At 39.0% G+C, this 15,819-nt stretch overlaps 1 protein-coding gene across 3 annotated transcripts in view; it reads right to left on the bottom strand.

Moving 5' to 3' along the window:
• Positions 1 to 3,875: 3,875 nt before the first annotated feature.
• The window catches only part of ADGB (androglobin), a 112,279-nt gene continuing 100,335 nt past the window's right edge, over positions 3,876 to 15,819 (bottom strand). The window contains exons 31-35 of one of the 3 annotated variants that reach the window (XM_057406847.1): positions 15,288 to 15,443; positions 13,426 to 13,534; positions 11,250 to 11,352; positions 9,712 to 9,895; positions 3,876 to 4,101 (exon numbers count right to left, since the gene is read on the bottom strand). In XM_057406847.1, coding sequence (XP_057262830.1) covers positions 3,955 to 4,101; positions 9,712 to 9,895; positions 11,250 to 11,352; positions 13,426 to 13,534; positions 15,288 to 15,443 — 699 coding nt within the window. In that variant the 3' untranslated portion in view covers positions 3,876 to 3,954. The other 2 variants (XM_057406846.1, XM_057406848.1) reach the window with 2 other exon arrangements.

The raw sequence follows: 15,819 nt of genomic DNA on the forward strand, positions 1-15,819 counted from the left end.
GCAGACCAGTGCCTTTCAGTTATTATTTTTTCCTTCATCTATTCTTAGCACTACTCAAAACTGAGTACATATTTCGCTGTGGGGTAAAGACTAAAAACATAGCTATCCTTGCCTTCAGTCCGTCAGAAATAAGCTCAGATCAGCCAGAAATTCAGCATTTCTTTTTTGTAGCTGCCAATGGCTCAGAGAGTGCCTTCGGTTGAGTCTGGCCAGGACACGCATCTGAGCCCCAACTCCCCATGGCTGCCCTTGTCCGCATCCCTGCTCCAAATCCGCTGCTGGGCTAGCACGGAAGCTGCCCGCGGGTAAGGACAGAAGCGGCCCGCTGGTGAGCACGGCAGCAGCCCGCACAGTCCCCCATACTGCCGGACGGGCCGGGGCTGGGCCGGGGCTGGGCCGGGGCTGGGCCGGGGCAGGCCCAGAGAGATCGCCCTCTAGCGAGCAGTTGAGGCAAGCGCTGCCATGCTTTCATGGGCCGCCGAACCGCCTCCGAGCCGCGTCCCCGCCTTCGCTGCCGCGGCTCGCATTTCGGGCGCCGGGCCCTGCTAGTGCCGGTGCCTGCCTCGGGGAGAAGCCATAGCACCGGGGACTTGGCTGGGGCATCAGCCAGCTGAACTCTGCAGGGGAAACAGCCCTCAGGAACAGGGGTCTAAGGAAAAACATGTTCTGGAGAAGAGAGTGGCACGTCTGGCCCACGGTTTTGGGGAGCCTTATGCTTGTGCCGGGGTCTAAGCTAGTGGTGGAGAGACACTGCTTTATGCCACCGCTCTGAGAGAACAAAATAGATATTGGAAAAATATATCTTCAGTTTCACAGAGAAACACTGAGAGTGCACTCAAGGTGTTTGCCTTGTTTGTATTTTCATGAGACTTGGAAATAACAATATAGGTAGAAGATGTGAGATGCCTCAGAATGACTACAAACCTGTCACTATTTTCTTTTCAATAACTATAACATTTTAGATTTTTACAGGAGAAAACAGCAGCATCAGGACTACCCAGAAATTTATGGGCCATTTAGTAAGCTAAATACTCTCTTAATTACCTTATTCACAGCGTACATTACCTGTTGGCACTGACACAATTCAAATCTCATTTTAGAAATTCCTCCAGGCAACAACCATCATTATGAATTTTTAAAAGTGACTGAATGACTCAGCCTCCAGATTTGGCTGTCCAGTGTTCTGCATTGCCTCCATAGAACCTGTACTACCTTTGACACAAAAAATGACTGTGGCACAACCTTTCTGTAGGTTTGAGTTTAAAGTCACTTCCAGTTTTATCCGTATTGCTTCCACATCTAGCCACAGGGTGACAGTTTGAAAGCAGCAATGAATCCAGTGGAACCCGTGAAAAAGAATGGAACGAGGAGACTCTGGGTCCTGTTGCATCTGGAAGCAAAGTACTTTACTGGCCTGTCAAGGGTGCCGTCTTACCTGTGTATCCAGCTGGTGAAATCCTGGCCTCCAGCAAAATTCCAGCTGAAATTCACTGGGCAGGGATTCTGTCTTATAAAACATCTTGCACCTGATTTGCAATTATTCTGCACTGCATGCTGGCACTGTTGTACCAGTGCTGACTGTGTGTTAAATTATATAGATGATATACTCAGCACACATCTGCTGATAGATATGTGGAGAAAATAATAGACCTCTAGCTCTTGCTAAGGTCAGTGAGAAGACAGAAAATAGAACAAAATCTCACTTTGACATGCTTTTCTGTGCACCCAATCAGCAAATAAGAGGGAAATACATTCTTACTGTCTTAGCCAGGTTTTCAGGTTTTTTGTTTATTTTGTTTTGCAGGGAATAAATCAGCCTTTAGGAGAAAGCAGATATGGGTACAGACAAACAACTCAAACATTCAAACTCAAACTCACTTGAATATCTCAGTCTATGCATAAATGGTATTTCAGAGCATCAATTATCGAAACAGTTTGCATCTACAACATCGCAGCTGCAATGTGTTAAGCCACTAATACATTTGGGAGAAAAAAAAGAAAACACTCAAAAAAATCTAAGATGCCAATGAAGTCTTTGGCACTGTTAACACTGAATAGTTTAGGTGAAAACTACTTAAACAAGTCTGAGAAATGTGCTTTTGGGAAACCTACCTTTTGCACTGGAACAACAGATAAACATTCCCTTGTTCTCCTAATGATAACGGCTTTTGATAATGGGAGCGAAGTGCTGTGAGACTCATTCTCCAACGAGCAAGGACAAGGTGAGAGGAAGCAGCATCTTGTTCCTTTATAAGCTGAATCCCACATCACCTCATGCCATTTCTGTGGCATGAGAGAGAAAAGTACAAGCATTGCTTTAGGCACTTGTGACTAATTTTTGGTCTCTTATTCCATAAAAATATGACTCCTGGGAACTGGAGAAAGATACATAAAACCCTCTAACACGTTTTCTTCCCTTTGTCTATGTAGATGGCTGGGAGTGGAATAGCTTTAGTCTTTCCTACATTTCTAGGTCTATGATTCTACCTTCAGCCAACAGCTGTCTCCAGAGCCAACTCAAGGTTTCTCTGTAGTGCAGGGGGGCTGAAGGGGAAGAGTTGTGTGTTGTGGTCTCTGGCATGGCAGAGTAGAGAAGAGGATGGATGGATTTTGAATTTTTCACTGCCCCTTTGTGTCCCTTTTGGCACTTCCTGCTTTCTGTACGTTGTCTTTCAGGTCCCTTCCAACCCAAACCATCCTAGGATTTTAGGAATTACTTCTGGTTCCTCCTAGCCATGCTACAGCTGAGTGCTTTGACTGCCTCTGTACCATGGCAATAGCTAATGTTGTCTGGTTTCTGCCAGTTGTAGAGTGTTCAGCCATGGAATGGAAATTAAGTCTAGGACACTCTAGGCCACAGAACAGTGGTCTCTTTAGTCAGACACTTCATTTATGTGACTTACTAGCAAGTTAAGCCTTACCAGCATTCCTGGAAGTGCAGCTGCTGTATCCCTCCTCACATGTTCCAGCTTTGCAATGGGTTGGCTTATACACAGAGTCAGGCTGTCTTGCTGTGCTCTGTATTTGGTCTTGTGAGAATGGCACAGTGGTCCCAACTCAAGGGTAGCAGGGAAGGATGTCTGTGATGTCCTGCTAGGTGGGTCACAGACCGACAGCATCCACTTCAGCTCTCTCAGGTACAGAAGCCTGGCTGTTGCTTTCCGTGGGTTGTGCTGCACCCACTGGGTTACCATGTGTAAAGCAAACACATCTTATGTGCCCCTGAAAAGTGAACATTTTGGTACTTGCCCTTAGGAAGAAGTCCACATGTTAGGCAGAGGAACCCAGGTTTCAGAGAGGAGTATGCACTCAGACCTGGCCCAAAGTGACACATCTTGCTTACATTTGTATGTTACCCCATTCTCAGATTAGCCTGACTATCCCTGGACTACTGTCCCTACCCACATTCTTACTGACACAGAAATTAAAGGTCCTGAGTCCTACCTGACCACCCCATCTCTTCCTCCCTGATTTTGGCTAATAGCATCTTCAAAACACCTTGCTTTTATGCTATTGTCTCACTTCATACGATGCAGACTAGTTCCTTCCCTGATTTTCTATTTGCCCCTCATTACAAGAGAGATACTGAGGTGCTGGACTATGTTCAGAGGAGGGCAACAAAGTGGGTGAATGCTCTAGAGCACACATCCTGTGAGGAACAACTGAGGGAACTGGGGTTTTTTAGGCTGGAAAAGAGAAGGCTCAGGGGAGGTCTTACTGCTCTCAACAACTACCTGAAAGGAGGATGGAGAAAGGAGGTGGCTGGTCTCTTCTCCCAAGTAACAAGCAACAGGACAAGAGGTAATGGCCTCAAGCTGCACCAGGGGAAGTTTAGTCTGGATATTAGGAAAAATTTCTTCACCAAAATGATGATCAGGCATTGGAACAGGCTGACCAGGGAAGTGGTGGAGTCACCATCCCTGGAAGCGTTCAAAACCCATGTAGATGAGGCCCTTAGGGATGTGGTTTAGTGGTGGTCTTGGCAGTCCTGGGGTAAAGGTTGGATTTGATGATCTTGAAGGTCTTTTCTAACCTAGTTGAATCTCTGATTCTTTCCTGTCTGTCATCCTTCGGGATGGAGGACAACATCATCTTGTTTCTCTGCAAGTTACAAGGATATTTAAGTTACTGAAACATTACCTGGATATTGAATCTATTAGGGCAGATTCAAGAAATGAATGAGAGAAAAAAGGGCTCTGAATGTGAGATTTCATTCTGCAAACTGCTATGTGATTATGCAAAGCTGTTCTCTTATGTTTTCTGCCAGACAAAATATGTAGACACTTTTCTTGCCTTTTGGAGGGGAAATGCTGTGCATGTGCATAAATGCTGTGTCTCTCCCTTGAATTAAAATGACAGAGCTGGTAAATTGCACATTGCTGGGGTGAGCAGACTGGCAGCTCAGTACTGAGCCTGATTTCACAGCACATTGCTTGTCTCAGCAGCGAGGCATCCTGGAACGGGCTTGATCTGGTTTTTGGTCTGTAACTCATTGTGTAAATGCCAGCCAAATTAAAGCAAAGCAGATGGGACAAGTCATTTGAAGATTAATGAAGCGACTTGCATTAAAAAGTAACTTTAGATATGTATTTTAATGAAAAAGATCTTTTCTAGTTCATAATGGCTGGTCAAAAGAAAAGGATCAAGCAGTGAAAAATCGCTAAAGCTTGGCAGAATATACCTACAAAGAATTATTTGAAGCGATTAACTTTTCACAGAGTTAATCCCCATTAAACTGAATTATCAAGTAAAAGACTTAATTTCTCTCTCAGGTACCTGCACTGCTTGTTGAATACTACCATTTTTTCCTAAAATGCAGAAGTAAAGAAAGCAAACTCTGAGAAATTCTTTAGGGATTACTCATAATGCAGTCTTAATGTGCTCAAGTTTTGATTTTCCTTTGGCATTTGCAGTTTCCATCAAAACTTTGCAAAACTTTTCCTGAACACTGACATTTCCCTTTTTATAACTGATTATACCTCATATGAAAGAGAAATGAGTATCAAGAATCAATACAGTAACCAAGTGATTTTTGTTTTACCACTACAGAATGCAGCTCAGCCTTAAAGATGCTCTGAGAGATGCCCCCCTGCTCTAAAGAATCTCTAAATCTTTATTTAAAATTTCAGCCAATCACAAAGTGTAATTGTAAAGTATTTCCTGTAGTGCCCTAAGCTCTGAGCTCAGTCTCTCAAACTGCATAGGTGGTCCACAGGAAGAAAGCCAGGCTTGCCTCATGTGCTGCTCTGCTGCTTTCTGAAACTGCTGCTTTTTGTGCAAGTCGTTAGCAATGATCACATACTAAGAGACTGTTCAATAGCATTTTAAATGCAGAGATTGGAATTGTGTATGAGCTGTATATGTACATTTGTATATGTATACGAATTGGAGGTACTTAAGATGCGGGGAATCACACAAACACAAATTACTACCAGAGTATTGTAGACTGGTTCTGCAAAAAGCACACAACATTTGCAAGAGACAGATCAGGATTTTTGAGCTGTTGGAGTAACCCATCCTCTTCATTTTTGCACAGAAATTGCAACATTCTTCTTCTGGAGTAAGACTCTGCATTTCAGGGGATAAGTATGCAACTGTCCAAGTCACAAGACTACTAAATGGCATAATTTAGAGATCGACAGAGCTATCTGTGCTGCTCTTCATATACAGAGTTTTTCCATGAACAAAAATTAGAGGCTGTATACGTGACTGAAAACTTTCTCAGGGATGATTTTCTATAAGAAATGTTAGAAGGCAACTGTTCAACCCTGCTTCCACTCCCCCAAATCCAAAGCCTCTCTTCTGTGACTTTAAGCACCAGATACCTGGTAAAGTATGCTTTGATGCACAGCCATCCCTCTATTGCACCTCCAGACCAACTATCATCTTAGAAGATCAAGCAATTATCTCTTGACTCAGAAAACCTTTCCCTATCTGTTCTCTTTTGTTCTATAAAGAGCTTGACCCCCATTTCAGTCCTTTGCTGAAGTTCTTTACTGAATAAGAAAGCACATAATTTCAAGCTTGTTCTTATGCCCCTACTAAATCTTAAAATGAGAAAACTATGAAACTTAGAATTGTGTATAATATGAGAACTAGATTTGATAATATGAATCCAAGTACACTGTGTCTGAGTTGATTACATATGGGGATGGGTTGTGATCATGCAGGTTATTAGCTGTATTTTTGACATTTAGATGTCAATTATGCTGGCTTTTGGAATTGGATTGATTTTTACAACAGAATGTCATTATAGTGCTTGCAGTGACATCAAGAACAGAACTTCAACTACTACAGAAGCTCATTAGAGATTCACATAAGAAGACAACTAACACGTGCTGTTGCCATGGAAACAAGATGGAATATTATGAAGCAGTAGAGCCCATATCCAAAATAGAGAGGACAAAGTCAGAGCAATTATAGCACAAGACTGACAGACTTCTTATTTGCCGCCTATATGGGTCAAAGCAAAACTTAGCTCCTACTTTTTGAAATAAAAATTACCAGTGCAGTTGTAGGACTCTGGCTTCAGTTTGTACTTTTCAAACACAATAGCTCAGTTAATTTAGCTTATGTTGTGTGCAAGGAAGGAGGCCAAATGGAGGCAGAGGCACCACAGGAGGTGTGTAGGTGTGGTGATGTACAAAGAACAGACACCACAGAATAGATAGAGGAGTGAGTGAAGTTCAAGCCAGGCAGCAACATACTGACAAAACAGAGGTGAGCAAAACCAGCAGAAGGAAAACATCTGGTATGTCATTAAGGTGCAGAAGAAAAGCTAGTTTCAAATGCACTGGCCAGCCAGTGTCAGCAGCCAGAATGCAAAGGGTAACATTTCTGTGATTTGCATCAAATAGGTGAGTATCCTGGTTTCTCATGTTGCCTAGATAATGAAATGGTTTTGGACACACTGGACACACTGAATGTATACAATATGTAAGCAGTCTAAATTCCCAAGCTTCTGCTTGTGACTGCCTGGTCTGGAGATAGTTTTCATCACTGTAAGACTTTTGCCAATTGTCTCCTAGTACAGAGTGCTAGCTAGTGAGTATGAATGCATATATTTTTGTGTGTTTGATTACTATACCCCAAATACATAAGAATTCTATGCTTAGAGAAGCAAGAATTTCATTCACACACTGGTTCTACCTTTAAGAAACATTTTTAAATTCAAATCGAAGGTCTAGGAACCAAGGGTCTGTTGTAATGCCTTTGAGCAAAGCCACCATGGCAAAACATAACTTAGGAAAGATAAACAAAGAGTAATAGGGTTTTAAGGCGTATTCAACAAGCCTTGAAGGCTGTGCTATGAGTTTGCCGTTGCAGAGTTACTGTGAGATTCAAAAACACTCAGGAGAAGGATGAAAGGGAAAAACATTATAGTACACAAAAGGCTTGTGAGTGCCTACAGAACCAGGCTTTGGGAAGCCTTCCAATGCCCACATATGAAAAATGTGGTATGCCACTATTTAATTATTACAAACTTCATAAACTGTCATCCTCTTAAAGAGCTCATGTTTCTGCCAAGTTAAATGGCTTCAAAACTTACAGGTTACATTCACTGTTTCAACTCTGATTAATTCTTGAGTGGTTCTGTTTTGACTGGAAAAAGACGAGAGACACGGATTTTGGGAGAAGAATCTGAATGGAATATGAATTTCTGCCGCAAAATTTTATTCCAGTAAAACATACAAACTCTAATAGTAGTGAGTACATTTATGAGAAGTAAATTACTGAACACTTTGTCAAAAAGAATAATACTAGATCAATTTTTTCACTAGCACTAGTCAAAGAGATAAAATGTGATATAGTTGACAAAAATACTGGAAAATAACATTATTTCTCAACTTTGCATATAAACTTTCTTTCCTGAATTATTTAATACATTTAAGTAGCAACTACTTCTTTTTCCCTGTATTTTTTTTGTGCTTTTTTTTGAGTACATCTTGCTCTGCTTGCAGGGCTGCTTCCTGAGCTTCCAGCTCTTCTTGTTTTCTGCGCTCAGCCTCTAGCAGCTCATTGCGGTACGCTTCCCGAATGTTGCGAATTCTGTCCCGTCCTTCATCTAAGGATGCCTAGCCAAAAACAAACAGCAATACCCCCCAAGTACATGAATCTTGGTTTCCTCACTAATAACTGCATTCTTCCTGTTGTGTTTCTCTTTGGAACTCTGTAAGTACAGGGAGTACATCTCCCCTTTTATTTTCATGTGTATTTCTATTGATTTGTCACAGTGACACTGCTGTATGTCAGTCTTTTCAACATGAAGGAGAAAATTCATTAAAATATTTTAAAAATTGCTGGCATAATAAGCTAATTGTGTGAAAGGAGGATAGGCAACAGATTAGGTACCTATCTGGGTCTAGTCCCTCTGCAGTTACTGGCTTGCTTTTTTATTTTAAACACGTCTCTTAAAAACTTGTTTTCAGAAATGCCTAAATAGCTAAGAAGTTCCAGTCTTTTAAGGGACTAAAGGAGCTAAAATCACATTGACTGTCAATGAGACTTTGGGCAAGTGGGACTTGGATACTTCTGAAAACTTCTTCCTTCACATTTCCATCCTGGAAAATGGGAAAACCTGGTTATCTTTATAGAGTTCTCTGTGGTCTAAGGATGATAAAAAACGTACAAGTGCTAATGAGCACAGTATGCATATTCACAAGTAACTAATTTTAAGTTTGTACTGTGAAACACCTTTAATGGGTATACTTTCTAGGAGACTAGAAACTACTCAATAAAAATTTGTGCTTCTAATATGTGATTATGTTAGTCACCCAAAATCATAGCAGCATCTGAAAACCTGGATATGCATTCCTATTGAGATCAATCAGTCACTGTTAGAGAACTGTGGCTCCTTGCAGACTTGTAGTTAAGTAATATAAATCAGACTGTCTGGGAACTTGTTAAGGATATGTTTTCGAGCGACTTCTGTAGTTAGATTGATTTGATGTAAAATTATTTTTACTGTCTCTTATCCTGTTTTAAGAGCTCTTAATCCAACCGATTGCTGATGGTCATTGTATCACCACTGTGTAAGAATCATTTTGTTCCTGCTGACAATCAAGGGTAAATCTGATTTTGTTAAGATATTTGTACTGATTTCATGTGCAATACATCGCCTGAGTTAATCCTAAGAATGGATCCTATACTAATTTATTATTACCAAATTTATTATTTATCAACTTTTTTTTTAGTTAATTATTCCATATTTTTGTTTGCTGGCATCATGCATATTCCAAGAAAACTCCATTCTCTAACTTTGCTGTAAGATGCATTAGGATCAGCTCAGCCTCCTATGTAAATTAACTTGTTCTCTATTACTTTCCAAAACATTTTATACAATTCTATAACCAAAAAAATAGCCAAACCAAAGATGCTTTATCTAATATGCATCTGGTCATGTATGTCAAATGCCTAGTTTATTTCCATTTATAATTGTCCATTTATGGTAATATTCTTAAATAGTGTTTTTGCAAAGAGCTGTATCAAGAAAGTACTAAGAAGATCATATTAAGGAAGTTTTACAGTACTATTTTTTTTTTCCCCTAGAACCTTTAGTTTTCACCTTTGCCCAAGCAACATTTCAAGCATGTTCACTGTTTCTCATTACTGGTACTGAATACAAAAATCTTGAGAATGGTTCATCAAGATATTCACACTAGTGGTGGATGTCACAGTAATAGTTACTTGAGATTAATCTTGAAAACCTACCTGCAGGTTCTCATACATTTCAAGTATATTTTTCTTCAGCAGAGTTCTGTCATTTTGTTCTTGTTTTCTTTGTTCCAAAGCCAGCTCTCGAAGCTCCTTAAAATGCTTGATTTTTTCTGCTTTACTTATCTCTTGCTGTTGAATGATAAACTCATTTCTTAGCACAGGCTTTGCCATTGTTTTTCTGAAGGAAATACAAAGATATTTGTCTCATTTCACGTACAGGTATGGGTGGTGTATATTTTGCTTAACACCTTATGCATATATTTAGTTTATATACTGCAATGTCACCAGTGTATGGTTAGACATGGTTAAGGAGTCACACTTTCTCTGCTTATATATATAACACTGATGAGCAAGTACATTCTGAGGCCAGGTCTTATACTTGAATGCCTACTTTAAAAATATTTGTAAAATCATCCTCACCTTTGAGCATATGAAAAACTCCTACATTTGACCCTTATTTTTAATTTGCAAGAAATATATTCCCAGAAGTTTTTGATATTAAAATTCAGCATTGAGACAAATGTATTTTGATTTTTCTTTTTTGCCATGGCATAATGGCAGCTAAGTAGATAACATATTTTTATAGTTTGACTTAAATGACTAGTGTAAAAGTCAAGGAGTTGAAGACAAATGAAATGCTTACAAGACTCAAGCCTATGGAAATATTTTGCCATATTTTCTTCTGTTTTAATGTTATTCACTTCAGTTTCCTGTTCAATTTAAAATTAAATTTGGAGATTTTTCATCATGCTCTAAGGTCTTTTGAAAATCAATGAGCTGCATAAATGCCACATTGAATACAAATGAACTTAAACTGAACTGGTTCTACCTACAGCACAGCAAACATGCAACTGCATGTTTATGAGCTAGGCAAGTTTACACCAACACAAGTAATAAATAGCAGTTTTTTGAATAAATTAATATAATTATTTCAGGTATTAGCTATTATTAACTGAACTTCATTGGTCAAATATATTATTTGAATCTAATATCACATCCTGGCAACCTTCATATGCGCTTCTTTCAAGATGACCACTGAAATTAACGTATTTGCCTGCACATGCATTTTCTTCAAATTTTCATGTCACATACTCATTACATGCAGTGCAATGATTCAGCACCTTTGACCTGTGTTACTTTAAGGAAAGGACATAATCATAAATTGATGTAGGAAAGCACTGATTTTAAAACACATCCATGCCAGGAAATCAAAGCTGAAAGCTGTATCTTGATGCCATCTACACTTCCGCATTCACAAGTGAGTGATTTTGTGTAAACAACATAAAGGGCAGGTAAAACGTGGGCCACGATTTTCACAGCAACTTTAACACGCGTGTGATAGAATTGTAGCTTACTTCAATGAAACGAGAAGGATAAAGTCTAAATTCACATCTATTATTCTGCATCCAATTACAGATAGGATACACGTGCATAAAATATATTGCATTTAGTAATGTCTACATATGAAAATCTTTAGCCAGTCTTTCATTTTAGTATTTCACTGGGAGTTAATTGTTCTTGCTGCAGTTTACCTTATGTAAGGACTAAGGTCTATAGGCTTCCATTTGTTTTGCTGCATCTGTAAGCTTGAGTCAGTATCAGCCTGTGATGCTTGCATTCCTGTGGCAACAGAATCTACAACGGAACAGATTAAACAGATTAAACTGGTTATTCAGTTATGATAGGAGGCTCCACCTAAATTAATTCTTTTGGCTCAGCAAAATGCATAATTACATGGGAATATGGCTTGGAGATGATATAATATTTCTGCCTTTTTACTTTGAACAGTCATGATAGAATCAAGGACGCTGCAAAAAACCCGCATATGCTAGAATGAAATTAATATGTATATTTTAGCAAAATCCACAGTACTCAAGAAGGTTTGTAAATCTAAGCAAGAACAATCAATTTCAAGTGTCTAAAGAATATAAGAATAACTTCTAATCAGCAAGGAATTCTTTTATTTAAAAAAAAAACAAACAAAACCAAACCACCAAAGAACCAAAACACACACACTCAAATCTGATTGTTCAGCTCTGGCTATAGTTTAAAAAAATTATATTCCCTTTTGGCAGAGATTTATCTTAGGAAATACCAGTCTAAAGAAAAAAAGGTCCCATGACAACCTAAAATTGTCATTCTGAAGTCTTAGAATTTCTTTAACCACACAGACAGTAACCGTGTTATGCTTTAATGTAGCATTCTCACAGTAAGATGACACATCTGGTATTAAGCATGATGCTGTACTGTGATTATTCCAATGATTCCATCTTTCTGTTCATGTGGATGTGCTGAAAATGCTTGTGAAATGTGATGAGATTTAATGGTGACTGCAGTAGTTTGTTTCCATAAAAACTCTCTTATTATACTACTTACAGTAGTAATCAATTGAAACATTGAAAAATATTACTGCAATTTTCTCACAAAAAAATAGGAAAAACAGGTTTTTGAGAATTAAAAGAAATTACTGTCTGTATATTTACTGTCTATGACTGAAGTCCTTACCCATTAACTTAGAGGAAATGGTACTTCTTTAAGTTCCTTTGGAATGCGAAAAGTAACTAATGATGTGCTTGTCTAAGGTGAGGATTAGTTCTACTTTAACTTCTGAAACATTTCCAGACGGATTACTTACCCGACTGGCAAAATATTATAAAATCATAGATAGTTAGGACTGGAAAGGACCTTAAGATTCTCTAGGTCTAATCCCCCTGCCTTGGCCAGGGACACATCACACTAAACCATGTCATGTCACCCAAGACTCTATGCAACCTGGCCTTGAACACTGCCAAGGATGGACCGTTCACAACCCCCCTGGGCAAAATATTCCAGTGCCTCACCACCCTCACAGTAATACTAATCTTAAGAATATTAATCACAGTATTAATATTAATCATAGTAATATCAATCTCAACAAATTATGTACTGGTCACAGGTTCTAGTTCCATGTACTGGAGCCATAACCAGATACTGTCACAATCAGACGGGGTACTATACTTTCCTTTTTGTGATGGCCTGATCTCTGCATTATTCTCAGAAGAACAGAAACAACAAGCAGCTTTGCACCCAGTGCAGATTTTCATCAGAGTCCAGTAATTGCCACAGAATATAAAAAGAGACTGCATAGAAGCTGTAACCATTAAATAAAATTAGGCAACACACAGGGAAGCTGCCAGGAAACTGATGCTACTCAGTATGCACATTTTGACACCTCACTTCCAGACACTGTCTATAAACAGTTTCCACAAGCATTAACAACAAATACACCCATTAGAAGTACTAGTGTCTTACTGACATGCTATGTCAGCTCCTAAACAATTTTTTAATATTTCTACATTAATGACATCTGGTAACAAACTTGGAGTTGAGGGAGTAGGTATTTTCCAGTGAACTTCCCAAAATTTCAGGTTATTTTAGGGTTAGAATTCTAGTACAGAAGGACTGCATAAAGTTTGCTTAAGGATAACTTAGCAGCCTCCAAGAACTGTGAAGCTGTATCTGTGTCTGAAAATAGAACAATGCAACAATTAAAACAAAAAGGATGAAAAAGATAAGTGACTAAGCATGCCATTATGCATTTGGACACTTTTTATCGGGGCTGTTCTATCCACTTACTATCAGTATTTAATGCAGAAGTCATTTCTAAGGAGCTAGATGTGATGAACATGATGAATCAAAGACCTGCTTGACAGAAAGTTGTACCCTTACCTCTTTCTCCTGAACTAGGTGTTATACTGGCAGTCTCAGTCCCATCTGTGGGCTCCTCTGAACAACCCACAGCAAACTTATTAATAAACCGCATGCGTTCCTGAAAAGCCTAGAGAACAAAGTTTTAATCCAGATAAGAAAGCTTCTATTGAATACTTTAAATTCTAAAGAATTCTCAAAAGTAGAAACCTGTAAGTAGTTAATAAGACAGTAAATCTTCAAATCCATTGCATTAGAGTTATGATGCTACTTCATATTACTGGTGAGTATATTTCATTGATCTATGAAAATATCACTTCTAACAACAGGAATACTATTAATGAACCACTGGGGTGAAAAAAGCGTATACATAAGAGGACCACATTTCATGTCAGAGACATATTCAAGCCACATCTCCAATAGATTTTTATTTTTTTTTCTGAAATAATAACCTGTCAATATTAAGCATCCAATTTTTCTAGTAACATTTTGGAACCTTTATTTGTTTAGTTTTAATGTGTTGAGTAGAGGAGAAATAAATTAGCATTAGTACTTAAAAGTTCATCTTTAATTTCTATCAAGTGTGTAATGTGTATATGAATAAGAACCCCTAAATAAAGCATTGTGAGATGGTACTTCAGTAAAATGAAAAGTAGGGAGTACACTTTGAATGCTTCATGCGTACTGGCTATATTTAGTACACATCTCAAATGAGGAAATGATGCTGTCAATAATAAACCTAACACCAGAATGCAGTATCCAACTCTGCCTGGGGCTGGAATCAGAAATGATGTTACAGTTCCCATTGAATTAGTCCTGAGAAGTTGAATACTTTACTTATACTGAAGATCATCATACAGTGGAATACTGAAAAAACACTGATCTTTAGGCAGTTTAAAATAATTTTTGGATTAAATAAAAAACCCCAACAAACCACTCCCTCCCAAAAAAAAACCAACCAAACCAAAATGCAACAACAACAAAAAACCCCAACAACCAAATAAACCACCCATCAAAAAAACCCCAACCAAACAAAAAAAAAACAAAACCCTGAAAAGCTGAGTGCAGGGTCAGAAAACATTCACCAATTGCACCTTCTTAGGGAAATACAATTTTCTCCTAGGAGCTCCTGAATTAGTATTGCTTCTCCGAAACAGTGAGTTCATACAGAGCACCATGTACAAACTCACGGGTAACCTGCAACCCAGAATGCATTTGGGAATCCTGGCTGCAGGGAAGGTTTGACTGATGATATGGCCAAGTGTTAGTTCTTCAAGATAAATCTTTCTGGCATGTTTGCAACAGTGTATGTCTCAGTAGAATCTGTTCATGCTAAACATTAAACACTTCACAAGTAGCAGCTTTGCGATTGCGTAAAGGTAGTGGGATTTCTAAGGTTAAACTTTGTTTTGTAAGGTAGAATCTAAAGTCGCAGTGATCTGCAGAAGTCTAAAGTAGATGGTCTGGATTCCTGTATAGAATTCATGCACAAGATTGGATATAAGGAGGAAATTCTTTCCTGTTAGGGTGGTGAGGCACTGGAATAGGTTGCCGAGAGGGGTTGTGAATGCTCCATCCCTGGCAGTGTTCAAGACCAGGTTGGACGAGGCCTTGGGTTATATGGTTAGTGTGAGGTGTCCCTGCCCATGGCAGGGGGGTTGGAACTAGATGATCTTAAGGTCCTTTCCAACCCTAACTATTCTATGATTCTATGAAAATCACTTTTGATTCTTTTAGCTGTGTCAAATTTCCTGTCTTCCACAGAGTGGTGAAGAGGACAGCCATATGAAGTCAGGTCTCTGTTGTGGCAGCTGCTCTACCACCACAGCAGCTCCTGGAACTTGTGAAGAAACATCACTACAAAGACTGCACTCTGATATTACCTTGATAGCTCTTCCTGGCTCTGCAGACTCCCATGCTTGTTTCATGGCTTTGATCTCATCTGCTCGCTGTGTGTCTTTCTTTACCTCCAGAATGTCTGCCTCTCTCTGTTCACTAACTAGACGTAAAGTCCAGTGTGGTTTGTTTGAAGCAGCTTGCTGAAAGTGAAGTATCATAAACATAATATATTCATTAGTATACATCTAACACCACTATTTAGGATGAAGGTATGTTTCCGTACCCTGGTAATTCTCCCGACTGATACACATTTCCATTGGTAGACTTTGACATGCATTACTACACAATCAGTGGCTGCCAAAGAAAGATTACTTGGCAATGTCTAGAAGCAATTTGAGGTATTTTGTTTACATGCTTCCCTCCACTCTCATGCAGCATGCTCCACACTTCCAGTTCTTCTGAACACTCTGTTTGAACAAGGTATTTTGCAGTGATTTTCTCATCTTATCTTCCTGTCATTTTTCCTTTTTTTCCTGCCTTTTCATTTTTCCTTCCATAAGCTTTTTACTAGAAGTC

This window comes from Pezoporus wallicus, unplaced genomic scaffold (assembly GCF_028554395.1).
Source record: "Pezoporus wallicus isolate ANWC-B61680 ecotype Strahan unplaced genomic scaffold, APGP_CSIRO_Pwel_v1 scaffold_6362, whole genome shotgun sequence".
Lineage (NCBI taxonomy): Eukaryota > Metazoa > Chordata > Aves > Psittaciformes > Psittacidae > Pezoporus > Pezoporus wallicus.